A 16189-nucleotide genomic window follows, 5' to 3' on the forward strand; every position below is an offset into this window, starting at 1 on the left:
GCTGCGTTGGGTGGACATCTTTAGTCCATGAGTTCCTGTCTGGTTAGAGCAGTGGTAACTGGCTAAGAACTAGGTAACCCAGGTTCAAATCCCAGTCACATCACCTTACCAGTAAGGTGTCATTGGGCAAGACACTTAACAATCCACCTACCTCAAATCCTCATAAATTGTAAGCTACTTTGAGCAGGGTCCTCTTCAACCTCTAAATATCCCATTACTGTTATTGTAAATCACTGCAGAATATGCTATAAATACATAATAATAACTGTTCCTGGGATGTCTGTACCCAGTAGTAATGAACATCCAGTGACTGGGACAATGGACTTTTGGCTCTGGGCAAGTACCAACAAATGGACTTTATTTGTACTTGCACCCGAGCCAAAAGTCCATTGTCCCGGTCACTGGATGTTCTTGCAAATCCCTGTGTGGATAGTTACACTTACATTGAACATGCAACAGATGGAGACTGCTGGGTTTGCAAGATGTCAGATCATAAATCCCTGCAATATCCATCAATATAACCTGTACAACATGATGGAGTATTCACAGACTCTGTTTACTGCAGCACCAATGACAACTGTCGCGTTTTATGACTCTTATGAGTAGGGATGTGCATGGGCAAAAAATTTTGTCCGGTTCGGAAATTCGGGTAACTAAAAAAATTTGTCTGCTTCAGCAATTCGGACTAATGGCATTCGATTCGGCACTTCGGAACTGCCGAATGGCATTCGGTTAGGACATTCAGTATTCAGGCACGCGGCATTTGGTCATTCATTTCGGGCATTCAGCAGTTCGGCATGTCATTCGTTTCAGGCATTCAGCAGTTCGAAATGTCGTTCGTTTTGAAAACTAAACATCAGTGTTTTTTTTTTTTTTTAAAACAGCAATGTTTTACATTGCATAGTGGACCACAGCAGCACCCAGACCATTTAATCTTAAAGAAGTGGTCTGGGTTTAGTTAATAATTTGTAGTGTTGGTTTAGTATGTATACAATTTACTAAATTGTATTTTCACTGCACAGATAGTGCAACCAATATAATCCCACCCCTGTGACACCATCTTTGTGGAGAGTTTAGGAGCAAAGAGTGAGCAGAGTGTGAGAGCAGAGAGAAAGCAATTTGTGTGTGAACAAGCAAGTGAGAGTATGTGAGAGAGAGCAAAGTGAGAGCAAGTGATGGCTGGTAGGGAGAGTGTTGGTGGTAATGGGGTAGTTGTGGGAGATTTGCCCAGGGAGAGTGGTGGGAGGGAAGGTAGGCGTTCTAGGGGCAGGGAGGGTGGTGGCACTAGCAGCTTCTGCTGTTTCATTTGCCTCCGCTTCAGGCGAGTTGAAGAGGAAGCAAGTGTACCACTACCGGTGCTTTGCCTCTTGACGCTAGTACTGGTGAAGTAGCTAGTAGTGGTACTACCAGCAGCGACATGATGGCTACCAGTTTCCTCAGTCACTTTGCTTGAGGGGAGCATGTAAGGAAGACGTGGACGGTCCATTATGGTTTCTTTTGTTTTATTAAATTATTATTTAAATTAAATCACAGAAAACTACAAAACACAAAATTAATCACTGTAGTAAAGTCACAGTGCAGCAGAGAGACCCCCTGGCAATAAGACTACCTGGCTTGCACAGCCACACACTCTCCTCCCTCTCCCCCTCTTCAAATGTCCAAATGGCATGAAATTCGTATGAATATACATTCAGAATGAAACGAATTGCACATGTCGTGTTATGAGCACTGAACAAGCCAGCCCAAGAACAAAGCACTACTCTGCACAATTTCTACGTGCTAAATCACTCTTGCAGTGTTCTGCCAATAAAAACCGAGCCTTTTATTTGCCCAGGGGGCAATTACCCACCATCCTCCCCTGGTTGCATTTGTAGCATTTCACCATCATTCCTTAATTCCTCTGCAAGCTCAGGCTTCTGTTTCTAAATTGCAGCTTCAGCATGTGCTCCAAAACTGTGACTATGCACATGGCACCATGGTAATTAGAACTGTATGCCAAGCTGTGCCATGTCAGCTTGACATATGAAATAAAAAAAGACAAATACCATTTTAAAAAGCTATTAGCTATTGGCAGAGCTGTCTTAACACATTGGTTTGCTGGGAAGTTGACAAGGGGCCCCATAAGCATAAGGGGCCCATATGCTTGCTAACTTTTCAGTATATTATTCCAGGAGATTTATTCAGAACCTTCAAACCCTCTTTATTAAAATGTTTAGGTGGACTAGTCACCTCAGTATCAGCCATTATCTGCGATATTGCTGTTGTGAATACATATCTTGGCCTTGACGAAAACAACATTATGTATATGTTATTGCTAAAATATGATCAAATAAACTATAATGATTATTATTGCATTACGCATTCAAACCATTAATTTATTTAATCTTAATCTAATTAATCTTTTAACTAAGTATCCCCAGAAAACCAATGCATAATTAATACATTGGCAACCATAGTCATTTTATTATCCCATTTACGTTCAAACACATAAATATTGCAATTACCTTTTAATAAGATGTCAGAATGAATAACATACCGTAATTTATTATTAATATTGACAAATTAATTCTATATGTATTGATTCTGTTTAGAATTACTATCTCTTTTCAATCCTGAAGAAACAACATTCCATTCTTACCTTGCTGTTTCATTTTAAACAAAATAACGCCAGAAATTGCTCTGTGCATCTGGATATTCACCAGCCTACTGACATCTATTTCACCATAAATTAGACTTCGTCCTGTTTTTCTTTTTGTTTGTTTGTTTTATTGAAATGAGAACAGACAAATGTTGCTAACTGTTTTAAAAAAAACAAAAAACAAACAAACAAAAAAACAACTTAAATCATAATAGTGGTGTTATATAATAATAAAAAAAAGTATATACACACAATATATAAAACCTAAAAAAGCTCATAACATTTCTCTGTTTGGTACTGGAGTAATATCATTACAAAGCCCCTATATTTCAATTCAAAACATATCGGGATAAATGTACCCATCTCTTGGGACCTCAGCTGTAGCAAGGTGAACGTGACCTAAGAGATCTTTGAACTGTGTCTCTGACATCGTTTGGGTTTGTTCTGAGAGGACTAACAAAGCTTTGCTGAGCCATTTCTCAATGAAGCACTGAAAATATAAATACACCGTAAAGCCCCCCAACCTTCCCCCCATACACTGTGTCTTCACACAATATCCATAAAAGAAATTCAGAATTGCCATATAAGTAAATTATTCTTACTGTCAGTGATAGCCTCCTCAGAAGCCATGTGTTGTGTGTCGGATCCTCTCTTATCTGGGTTTGACAATGCCACAATAAGCGTTGAAATGATCTGCACCCTTCACTTCCTGGTTGTACAATAAGTTTTTTTTTTTAGGGAAAAATTACGTTTTAAGATGCCTTTTCAAAAGCATATTTACACCACCTACTGGATATGTTGATTATCTTAATAGAACACCTTTCTGTAGCCCTCCCTCCCCCTTTTCTCCATAGGATCCCTGTCCTATTCATAAAGAAACCCATTCAGCAGTCTCCCTTTATACAATGACTGTGGCAGATTCCTTACTGAAAACAGCCTGAGGCACATATTTACCTCTGTCTATATTACTGCTGCATTTCTATGGAGGCCTTCAAAAATTCATTAAGAAGTTATGATTTGTGCACGTTAAGCTTGTTTGAGCGGGGCCCACACTACCTCTAGTTCACATACATCAAAATTATCTTGTTGAATTTTCTTATATTTAACAACCACCCCTAGTATAGAGCTGTGTACAGCACTGCAGAATATGTTTATGGTTTATAGATAATAACAGTAATATTAATAAAAATGTTTCCCCCCAAGTCCTGAAAAGGGAGGGGGGAGGGCATGACTGCTGCCATTGCATTAGTAATGGCAGACTCTAATGGATACTATGTATGAGTCCTTACCAGGAGCAAGGGATATTGGGAGAAGCTTGCAGACAACGCCTGTAAACTGTTAAGGGACCATGGCAGTGTTTGTGCTATCAAAAAAATAAATAATGAATAATTAGAAAGCAACTTGAAGCAAGTAAATGTTGTTTAGTGTGCCACCCACCACATTTTTCTAATGACTGATGCTAGATTCAGGGAGGCTTTCCTTTCCTTGCAGCAGGACTTTCAGATGTCTCATGGTCCGGATGCACTGACCTCATTGATTCAGGAGATGATGTCTGGGTCAGGCAGTATGGGAAAGAGGGCGACTGATCCAGTACGGGAGAGAGGGCGACTGAGAGAGTGCGACTGTTGGCAGGCATTCATTGTGCCTTTCACCAAGTCTGGTGTGGCTCATCCAGCAGTGCAATGTTTTAGGTGGAGAGAATCCTTTCCTAACTCAAATTCCTAAGATGAGGCTTCTAAGGGAGAGGATGCTGGTGAGCACAGGCTGACTGCTCCAATGGCTCGTGCGGTACCTCAGGTGTAGAACAGTTAGGATTTTTCGGGAGGGTTTCACTGAGGGGTTTCGGAACGCATTTGTTTTGTCAGATGAGGCTACATTTTTCTCCTAATTTGTTGTTGTGGTGGGTAAACATGTTTTGGACGGTAGAAAACAAAAAAGGTAATTTACAGGGAGAATAAATCTATAGAAGGGTTGGAAAGAAGGGCATGAACTCCCATAAATGGAGACAATGATATACTTGAGAAAAAAACAGCCCAGTAGTTTAGAATTCTACAGCTTAACTTTTATTATAAAATCACTTAAAACATCCATTTAGCACTTTGTTAAATGCAAACAATAAGAATAGAAATCCAAAAGTAACCTTAGCGTAAGGATGACAAAAAAAAACTTGGCTGACTAGTACATGCCTAATATTCACAGTTAAATATCAAAGATAATAATAGTCTCCACCGATAGAGGTGTCGGTACGCGGATAAACCGATAGGGAACAATTAAATATATCCATGGAGAGGAGGTAGTTGATTAACCACAGGTGAAATAATAGAGAGTAAAGATATAAAGAACAATCTATCAAGTTACTAAACTGTGCCCTCGAGGGCACCTGTTCTAAACCTTCCCCTTCCCCCCTTTATTTTCCCTAAAGTTACTAAACTCTAAAGTGACCAATAACAAAATAAATATTGGAAAAATATCACTAAAGATATCAGTAAAGATAGAAATAGAAACATACAATATTTTTATTTTTTTTAAATAAACGTAATATCTCTGTGTGTGAAGAAAGTCTATTTAACAATCTCGTTGTATTTGATTAAGACCTCAGACGAGAATCTAAATAAATGTACTACCCTATAATCTAAACAAGAATTACACACAGAGTCTAAAAGTCCAGACGAAACGATCAATGCAGCTGAAGTGATTTAAATAGGCGGAACCGTTCAATCAGTTTGGAAATTCTACAGTGTCACACCTCAAGTAGGAGAACCCAAAACACACAGACCCTAATCTGCTAAAGGAGAGGTAAAATGTATTGAATGGCCCGATTTAACGTAAAGAGTAGTCAAGAGGAACGCCAAGGTCAAACGTAGGAGAGAACAGCAAAAATGGTAAGACAAGCCAAGGTCAGGAACACAGAAAGTGGAGAAATGATAAAGAAGCAGGCCCGGACTGGCCATCCGTCACACCGTCAAATGCCCGTTGGGCTGTGAAGTCCATAGGTTGAGGCTGGCAGGGGAGGTCACAGAATCTCCTCAGCCAGTCCCTGCAGGGCCGGCACTATCTGAGCGCCGGCCCTGCTGTTTTCCATGACAGGCTGTTGGGAAGATCAGAGACCGGCCCACTTGCATAGACATGCGGCTGGGGAGGGAGGACCCAGCGGAGCTCTATCTTGCAACTCCGCTGGGTTTCTCTCGCGAGTTCTGGAGCATTGCCATGGCAACACCCCAGATCTCACAAGAGTGAACTCTAGCCCCACGGCTAGAGTTCACTCACCACTAGCACCACCAGGGATGGTGTGAGAGTGCCGGTCCCACCCTTCCCAGGTACCACCGTGCCAGTCCCCCCCTCCAAGGCTTAAGGTAAGAAGGAAGGGGGGTATATAATGCCAGTTTTTGTTTTTTTTATCCCCCAACACACAATCCCTTCTAACATATACATACACCACCCTCACACACAGCACCCTCACACACAACACCCTCACACACTACACCCTCACACACATCACCCACATCACCCTCACACACAGTACCCTCACAGCACCCTCCAAACATATTTATATGATATATATATACTACAGCACCCCTCACACACATACTGCACCCCTTTTTACCCACCCAACACACAATCCCTTCTAACATATACACACACATCACCCTCACACACAGCACCCTCACACACATCACCCACATCACCCTCACACAGAGTACCCTCACACATATCACCCACAGCATCCTCACACACAGCACCCTCACACACAGCATCCTCATACACAGCACTCTCACACACATCACCCTCACACACAGCACCCTCACACACAGCACTCTCAAACACATCCCCCACAACACCCTCACCCACAGCATCCTCCACACAGCACTCTCACACACATTATCCACATCACCCTCACACACATCATCTATATCACCCTCACACACAGCATTCTCACACACATCACCCTCACACACAGCACTCTCACACACATCACCCACATCACCCACAGCACCCTCACCCACAGCACCCTGACACAAAGCACTCTCACACACATCACACACAGCAACCTCACCCACAGCACCCTCACACATCACCCACATCACACTCCCACACAGCACCCTCACACACAGCACGTTCACACACAGCACTCTTACACACATCACCCACATCACCCTCACACACAGCACTCTCACACACATCACCCACATCACCCTCACACACAGCATTCTCACACACATCACCCTCACACACAGCACTCTCACACACATCATCCACATCACCCTCACACACAGCATTCTCACACACAGCACCCTCACACAAAGCACTCTCACACACATCACCCACATCACACACACAGCACCCTCACACACAGCACTTTCACACACAGCACTCTCACGCATATCATCCTCACACAGCACCTTCACACACAGCACTCTCACCCACATCACCCTCACACACAGCACTTTCACACACTCCCACACAGCACCTTCACATACAGCACTCTTACACACATCACCCACATCACCCTCACACACAGCACCTTCACACACAGCACCCTCACACACAGCACTCTCACGCATATCATCCTCACACACAGCACCTTCACACACATCACCCTCACACACACTGCACTCTTACACACTTAACCCCTCACAATCACAGCATCCATCACACACACACACTTTACCGCTGTCAGGGTACCTGTAGTCTCTACCCCTGAGACAGGTAGAGACTTAGACGTTTTTCCATCCAGACGGCATGATTCTCCCGTTCCTCGTGGTCCCCTCGCGCATGTAAACGCCGGCCGCGAGAGAACTATGCCTTTTTGTAACGTGACGCTCAATAGTCGACGTCATGACGCTATTCTAGCCCGACCTGTCAGTCAAATCCCGGACACGAATCAGGTCTCGGCGGAGGCGTGATTAGTCTCTAGAACCAGGGTATTTAAGGGAGCTCTCAGCATTTGCTCATTGCCCTGTCGTGGTTCTAGCCAGCCTAGTCACACAGTGCTCTTGTATTCTCCTGTCTTTTGGTTCTGACCCGGCTTTGTTATTACTTACCTGTCTTCTCTGTTATCCTTGACCCGGCTTGTCTCTCGCTTACCTGTCTTCTCGTTCCCTCGACCTCGGCTTGTCCCTGACCATTCTATACGTAGTATTACGTTAAGTCCGGCCATTCTAAGGTCCGGTATACGTATCTGCTACTCTTTGTACTCTGCGTGTTGGATCCCTGTCTCGATCCTGACAACCGCTCATACACACATACTGCACCCCTCACATACACACTACACCTCTCACATACACAATACACCCCTCACAGACACCCACTGCACCCTTCACACACACCCACTGCACCCCTCACACATACACACAGAACCTCCCCAACACACTGCACCACACACACACACACACACACAATACTTCCAAACATATTTATATTATATGTATATACTACAGCACCCCTCACACACATACTGCACCCCTAAACACATTACATTCCATACACACACTAGATCCGTATATACACTCTAAATCCGCTGTATATAAACACATTTACTAGATCTCCTATACACATTCTGTGTCCTTCAAACACACGCTAGACGCCTATATACAGACACACACACTGCACCACCTACACACACACACTACATTCCTAACACACACACTCTGGATCCCCTATACACACACTAAATTCCTTGTCAGCAAACACATACTACATCCCTAAACACACACTCTATACATCCCCTACAAACACTACATCACCTACACACACACACACATTATACACACATTCTCTACAGCTCCTAGCCACAAATGCATTACATTACACCACAAACACAACACGACGAAAACCAACCTTATTACACAATACCACATCACAATCAGCTCACTCTACAAACACGCAATCCCACAAGCAGGCTCCAAACACATGCACAATACTCTTTCCTGGCCCTTTTGTCTCCTGGTATCCCATTTACAGAGACACCAGAGACAAGTTGCAAGGAAACACAGTGCAAGCATGCTATTAAATTAGCTTGCACTGTGCAGAACAAATACTGGGCTTTTTTTCATGCTAGAGCTCTTCAGCAGAGCTCTGCGCGTGGTGTGCCCTGGAAGAGCATTGAACCAATATGCTCACTTTGAGAGGGGGCGTGTTTGTCATTGGTGCCCCTCTCTGCCCCGCCCCCTTCTTAGTGGGCCGCTGTGATAAAAAAATGCCCAGGCCAAATTTTTTTCCCAGTCCAGCCCTGTAAACAAGCCTAGGTCGGTAACAAGAAATCCAAATATAATAAAAAGTAGGGAGCTCCTGAAGGGGTAAGTATGACATACAGCTACCAATGGAAAGATCCCACGCCATATTCTGGGCGGGATCCTAAGTGGTCAAAGTAAATGACAGATAGAATACTCCACCTACTGATGGGCTGTCCTATTACAACTTGAGAATACACTGCCGATCTACATGAAAAATTGGGGGAAATCGTCTAAGCAGTAATTCCTATAAAATCCGCAGCATATATAACATTGCATAAAAATCCAATGGATGTTAAATTTTATCAACATCAAGAAAGATTCTCTAAACCTCTAGGTTTAATTGTAATCAAAAACAAATAGTTATATAACTAGTAACTGAACTAATTCTATAGAGTGTCGATTTGTTACTCAGGAGTCCATGTCCTCTATTAAGCAGGCCCTTGCAGCTATTTTCTTTCTCTGTAATTTGTTGGAGTGTGAGAATGATTCTAAATGTTTCATTGTACAATAAATTCTAAATGATTAGCATCAACTGCGGTCAGATGACCGGAGATGCCCCCTTTCGCTGGTTCTCTGGGGTGTTGGGCTCAGTCTGTGCATCTCCACGTGAGACTCTCCTTTGCCAAGTAGCATTTTCCTTGTGTTTTTACTCCACTTTGCGTATTGCTTGAGGCTTCTTCTCCTCTATCATTAACTGATGTGGTTATGGGAGGTTGGGTGGATCTTTGGATCCTTAGGGTCAAGACGGTCCAGGTTGGGTCTGGGTTAGAATTTGTATGGCAGGAGGTTCCTGGTGCCAGTTTTTCTTCTCCAGCGTTACTTGGCATTGCACCACGGTACGTTATGTTTATTGCTTATGCAGGGAAATGGTTCAGCGGTTCTGCGTTGCCAATTTGCTTGTATTTTTAAGGCTACCTTGGTTGCAATGGGAGTGGATCTGGTTGGATTCTCCTCAGATTCAGTTTGCATCGGCAGTGGCTAGTGCATTGGAACTATTTAGGTGTCGGCTGTACTTGCACCCACATCTTTTATAGTCCTAATGTTTTCCTGTTGTTTTGTTCTTTCAGGTTCCTGACTGCATTTTGTATGGATCCTGGTGCATTCTTTTATATATTGGTTAGAGCCCAGTGCGGAGACAATATGACCAAAACCTGGGACTTCCTTATGACCAGGTCAGCATTAGGTTGAGAGGTGTTCGGGGCATTAGGTGGGCACACATGTACCCAGAATGTGTGGCCTTAAAGCATTTTGTTTCGTGCCCAATATTTTGGTAGTCCACATTTCTCCAGTTGTGTAAGCACGATATGGCCAAATGCTATGCTTTGTTTAGCGATCTGTTAGTGGTATGGTTAGGGATTGTGCCCTGGCCTATATGGTGTTTGCTACCTAACGGGAAGGCACAGGAGTGGAGGGACTGGTCATCCACCATACAGAGTTGGAAGGTGATAATCAGGATCTGGTTAACCATATTGGCTTGGACATTTTTTTTTTTTTTTTTTTGCAATCTTCGTTTTTATTGAAGCATATAATACATGGGTACAGTAAATAAACAACTTGAAAGCTTACAAAATCCAAGTATTTTACAATACAATCCATACGGCAATGCTAGCTCCCTTTTTCATGTTTATATTCCCTCTCCCAGCCTCTGTTTTAAACTGAACAACCGAGCGCAACTGCGCAAACTGAACGTTTTCTGTGCGACCCTACAGGGGAAGGTCGGATCAAGGATGTCTTGTCTGGGAGGTCTAACCCCTTCCTCCGCGTTCGTCCTGACCGTGCATTTGGCTTAATGTAATGGCAGCACGCTGTCGTATACGGTCCATGCGTGCACATGGACCGTATACGACAGCGTGCTGCCATTACATTAAGCCAAATGCACGGTCAGGACGAACGCACTCTGCGTTAATGGGGTAGTATCTGTTATCTGTCTAGGTGTTGTTGGTTTAAGGTCAGTCATGTGTGGGAAGGAGAAAGGAAAAAAAAAAAAGGGGGGGAGGAGGGAAAGCGGATGTCGGCCAAGGGGGTGGGATTCAGCCAGCACCCCCGCCACCCATGTCCCAGCCCTGCGCGCACCGTTGCTCACCCATCTATTCGGCCTCCCGCCACCCTGCAGGCCTACGGGCCATGTACTCGATCCAGGGTGCCCATAGGCGGGTGCATTTCTCCCCCGTTCCTCTCAAGTCCGCCGTGAGGCTCTCCATGCTGTATATTTCCTCCACCTTTTCCATCCAGTTCGCTATCGTTGGTACAGTAGATGTCTTCCAGCGAGCCGGGATCAGACTCTTGGTGGCATTTAAGAAGTGTCTCGTAAGCGATCTCTTGTACACCCCCAGGGGCATCATAGTGTGGTGGAGGAGCATCGGTAGAGGTTGCATCGGGATGTCTGAGTCTAGTATCTCCCGTAGCCTCCTGTGTATTTGTTGCCAAAAGGGTTCTATGAGAAGGCATGACCACCAGATGTGCAGGTCTGTGCCGTCATCCGCCTCGCATCTCCAGCAGCTGGCCGTTGTTGTCCGGCCCATCCGGAAGAGCGGGTAGGGCGTCTTATACCAGCCAGTCATGAGCTTGTAGTTCATCTCTTGTAATTTTGCACTAGTCGTACCTTGATGCGTAAGGATATGTATCTTCTCCCAATCGGGGTTCGTAAGAGTGACACCCGTGGCTTGTTCCCATTTAGATTGGTATGTCGTTGGAGGGCTCCGAGTTGCAGTCAGTAACATGGAGTACAGCGTGGAAACGCCCTTCGATAGTCGCCTCCCCTCTGCGCAGATGGCCTTGAAGCTGGTCAACACCCTGTGTACCAGCTGCTTGCCCGGTAAGGATTGGTAGTAATGCCAAACTTGTTGGTATCTGAAGCGGGTCAGCCCAGTTGGGGGTGTCAGGGAAGTTAAAGTTTCCAAGGGTTTCAACTGACCCCCGTGCACCAGTGCCTTAAGTATGGTTTGTCCGGGCTTCCCAGCCCAGCCACATCTCTCAGCGCCAGCCCTCCTGCAATCTCAGGGTTGTAGATCACCGGGGCTAGCGGGGTCGGGTTAGTCGTTAGTTCTAACTTGTAGCGTATAGTGGACCACACTTGCAGGGTTGCCCCTATGAGCGCGTGCTTCCGGATGTCCCCAGTCTGCATGGGTTTCAGTAGCCACGTGACCCACGGTATTCGCTCCCTGACTTTTGCGCGTTCTAGGCTGACCCATTGCTTATCGGTGTCGGGCACGTGCCAGTCCACCACTCGGAGGAGGTGCGCCGCTTGATAGTAAGATTGGAGCGAGGGCAGTGCTACTCCGAAAGGCCCGAAGTAGATTCGGTAGTGTCACCATTGGGTTTGCAATAAAAAATAGCAGGTCGTCTGCGTAAGCAGCTACCTTATGTTCTTCTCCCCCCACGGCGAACCCTATGATACCCCGTCCAGTCTGACCGCCGCCAGGAACGGTTCTGGCGTGAGGGCAAACAGGAGGGGGGACAGGGGGCACCCCTGTCGCGTTCCGTTGCTAATCGTAAAGATAGGGGACAGGGCTCCGTTTATCCTCAGGCGGGCCTTCGGGGTCGTATATAGGGCCGCTATCTAGGTCTGGCTATTGCCTATAGCCGGCGCATGAGGTGGGATCTTTCCCGTCTTTCGGCACCATCACTACTGTTGCCATGAGGGTATCTTCCGGGAACCTCCCGCCCTCCAAGATGGAATTGAGGCTCACCAGCAGCTCCCCACAGACCACCCCACCCCCCAGCCCCAGCTAAACCCCTCTGCTCATACTGCGAACCGGACTCCCATCCCCATCGTCCCCCCAGTGGATGTTTTAGCGTACTAGCGTAGCCCCCCCCCCCAGAGACCAGAGCCACCAAGATCCGCTGAGCGTCCCTGAGTCCATGAGTCCCGGGACCCCCCCACCCAAAACCCCGATGAGGGAGCTCCTCCTATGCTGTGCATACTGCCCCAGGGGAGGGGGGAGCAAGGGACGGGGGGGGGGACGTGTCTCTCTCCATTATAGTGTCCCAAGTCCTTCTTGCAGCAAGGGGAGGGGAGGGGGGAGAGGAGGGAGGCGAGGAAGGCCCACCCAGGAGGTCCCCAACCGCCACCCAACCTAGCCTCATCGACCCGCTATGGCCAACCACGATGCCCAGCCCCAATACCTCCGTGGAAGTCCATTCGCTTCAGCTGGTAAGCCCTTACTCCTCAGCGCCTGTCGGGCCATCCAGCATCCTTGCGGGGGGCTCCCTCTAATTGGATATCTTCTGGGCAGTTACGGCCTAGGATATGTCTGAAGAGTGCCCGGGCCGTGCCTTGTAACGGTGATGCGTCCGGCTCCGGTAATCCATGTATCCGGATATTCTGGCGACGACTGCGGTTCTCCAAGTCCTCCACCTGTCGCCGCAGTGTCAATAGGAGGTTCCCCTGTCTGGTGGCTGCTATCTCGGCGGCCCTATGTTGGGAGCGGCTCGCCTGCGCATACGTCCACTCGTGTCCACTCTCACCTCCACAGCAGACAAGTCTGTGCGTAGTGCGGTGATCTCCTCCCGCACAGCCGCCCGGAACTCTTGCAGCATTCCACTGGAATCCGCCTTCGTAAGCATTCTCGCCGAAATCCGTGTGAGTTCTTGGCGGATCAAATTCAGCGCGACGCTCTGTTCTCCCTCCTCAGACGAGACTCCTGCGCTTTCAGTGCCAGGGGTGGCCGGCGCCATTTTGGCTGTATGCCCGGCTCCCCGCAGATCCGCCGGCGTGGACACATAATCGTCCATAGTGCCGCTGTATTTACGAGGTGAGCCGGTGGAGGGTGCCCCCTGCAGCAAAGGCTTCTTTGTCCGGACCTTGTTAAGGCAGGTATCCGCTAGTTAATCGCTAGTTATTAGGCCGAGGGCTCGGAGCACAGGCACTACACGTCTGCACCCATGCACGGTCCGGCCACGCCCCGGCTTGGACATTTTTAATATTGGACTGCAGTCGTTTTTAGAGTTGGTACTGGCTTCAAGGGGGCGTAGCACTGCTCCTCAATAGGGGAAGGGTGGAGCTGTGGTGGATGTTTTGCCTCACCAGCATAAGATTTTGAGTGCCCGCCCTAACTGGTCTTGGGGAGTTGCAGCCTGCTCTTGGTCGAAGAAGATATGAGGTTTGTGGTTGACTTATGAAAATACCGTTGGAGAAGCTGTCTACTGGTTAATTAACCAGTAGCTGACAGTATCTTGCTGGCATTTTTACTTACAAATTAGGTTGTGGCCATTCCCCGACCCAAAAGGAAGAAATTGGTGTGTTCTGTTTTATTGGTGAAAAGAAAAGTGGAGTAATGGGTGGTCAGCAGTCATGTTAAAAGTGCCCATTCAGCATCTTATCATAAAAATGCATTGAATCAATGCATCTTTATGAGGAACAATCAGTGCCTCAGCACAGAACGCTAAACGGCATCCAGGAAGCACCTCTAGTGGCCATTTGAGTGACTGGCACTAGAGGTGTTCATAGGCAGTAATGTAAACACTGTTTTTAAAAAAAAAAGTTCAAGTTACGATCTTCATCTAAAATGAGAACATTTGTATATGCCAGCAATTTGGCTAGCACAATTTAATTATCGTCAGAGTATCAAAATATCTTATTTGCATGACATGTGCACAAAACAATTTATATGGAGCTCTTATCCAATATATCTTATTTATTATTTATTTTTTTAATTTATTTAAAGGGAAACTATAGGGGTGTGTGGGCTTACTCTCAAGCTGGCCAGATATGCTTTTTAGGAGCTCTCACTGGAACAAGCTTTATCTATGCTAAAACTGCATAATTGCCAACAGACACTGCAGGTCCCAAAATTACAGTTTTAACAGGACTTTTATAATGTCTGGCCTTGCGGCCTACCTGGAGTCGCTGGCCCGTTTCCTGAAGCGGATCAACTGCCATCCCATTGCCTCTGGACCGGTGGGGGATATCCAGGTCCCCGCTGGGCACACACCTAAAGTTACAGTGGCAATATTAATATACACCGCCACCGGAACCGTGTGACAAATCCAAAATGGCCACTACACTAAAGCCATCTCAAAGGAGCCTGGATTGGATGCAATACTTTGAGGCCAAATTTTACAAGCTGTGCCAAGATTTCTGGTCTCGCATAGCCTGCCACTCATACACAAGTACCTAACCTGGCCGACTCCAATGACAACCACCAAAGTTAATCACTGCAGCCACACTCAGGTCTGATCCACTATGAGGCAAAACGAAGCTTAGTCCCTCTGGGAGAGAGCTGATGAGGGGGAAGTTGATGGCTTGAGCTTGTGAACTGCTACCCTACTAAACCACAGCTCCACATAGGACATCCCCAACCACACCGCTCATCTACTCAGATGACCACTACACAACAAGCTGCAAAGAAGCCAGGCAATGGCCCCAGGGTCCATTCCTGTTGATTATTCAACAAGAGGCCTCTGTGTTGCCTTACAGCAGGTTCCCATTGCCTTCCAGCCCTAGGCATCGGCTGATGGTGACTCTTGCCTGCTATGGGCCTCTAACCTCAAAGTCCCCCAGCTAATAATGTTGTACTATGATTTTTCTTACTGTGGTGCAGCAGCATAACGATTTGTTTGGTCCCAGTTGTTCGCTCCATACTAGCTAGCATGTTACCTCAGATGGGTTTGTTTATCTCTGCAATAAGCCCTTAACATGTTTTCTTCAAAACATGTGTATAATCAGTATTTAGTTAACATCTAAATGTCTAGTCAGTCTTATACGTTTGTTAGCATGATATCACAACTATATATATATAGACATGTTGGTCTAGCTTGTTTTTGCTTGTTCCTATAAAAAAAAAAGAGGTATTATCAAACGACTACACAGCTACAATATCTGTACATCTTATATCAGGGGTAGGCAACCTTCGGCACTCCAGATGTTGTGGACTACATAATGCTCTTGCACCCATAATGCTGGCAAAGCATCAAAGGAGGTGTTGTCCAAAACATCTGGAGTGCCGAAGGTTGCCTATACGTGTCTTATATTATCTATTCTCGTGCTTATAACGTCTTTATCCATACCTCAATAAAACAAAGATTGACAAAAAAAAAAAAAAAGGGAAACTATAGTGCCAGGAAAACAATGTTTCGTTCTAACGTCGGCAAGGGGGACCTAATGCGCATGCGTGGTGAGCATTAGGAATTCCCCCATAGGAAAGCAGATCCCCAGCAGCAATGTCACCTTTGGGGGTCTTTGCAAGTTCCCGTGACGGTGACAGTGGCACTTTAAGCTATTTTCTGGCAGTGGCAGAGTTAATGAACAAGTATGGAGACTGTAATCTACAAACATTGAGATGTTCAACCTGTACAATGTCTATTCTGAATACAGCCA

General features: G+C 46.0%; 1 protein-coding gene across 1 annotated transcript in view; it reads right to left on the reverse strand.

Moving 5' to 3' along the window:
* Nucleotides 1-3393, reverse strand: part of EDARADD (EDAR associated via death domain) — a 76450-nt gene extending 73057 nt beyond the window's left edge. The window contains exon 1 of the mRNA XM_063441361.1: nucleotides 3241-3393. Within this exon, the coding sequence (XP_063297431.1) occupies nucleotides 3241-3268 (28 nt within the window). The 5' untranslated portion in view covers nucleotides 3269-3393. The remainder of the gene's footprint in view (nucleotides 1-3240) is intronic.
* Nucleotides 3394-16189: the final 12796 nt, after the last annotated feature.

This window comes from Pelobates fuscus, chromosome 2 (genome assembly GCF_036172605.1).
Source record: "Pelobates fuscus isolate aPelFus1 chromosome 2, aPelFus1.pri, whole genome shotgun sequence".
Classification (NCBI taxonomy): domain Eukaryota; kingdom Metazoa; phylum Chordata; class Amphibia; order Anura; family Pelobatidae; genus Pelobates; species Pelobates fuscus.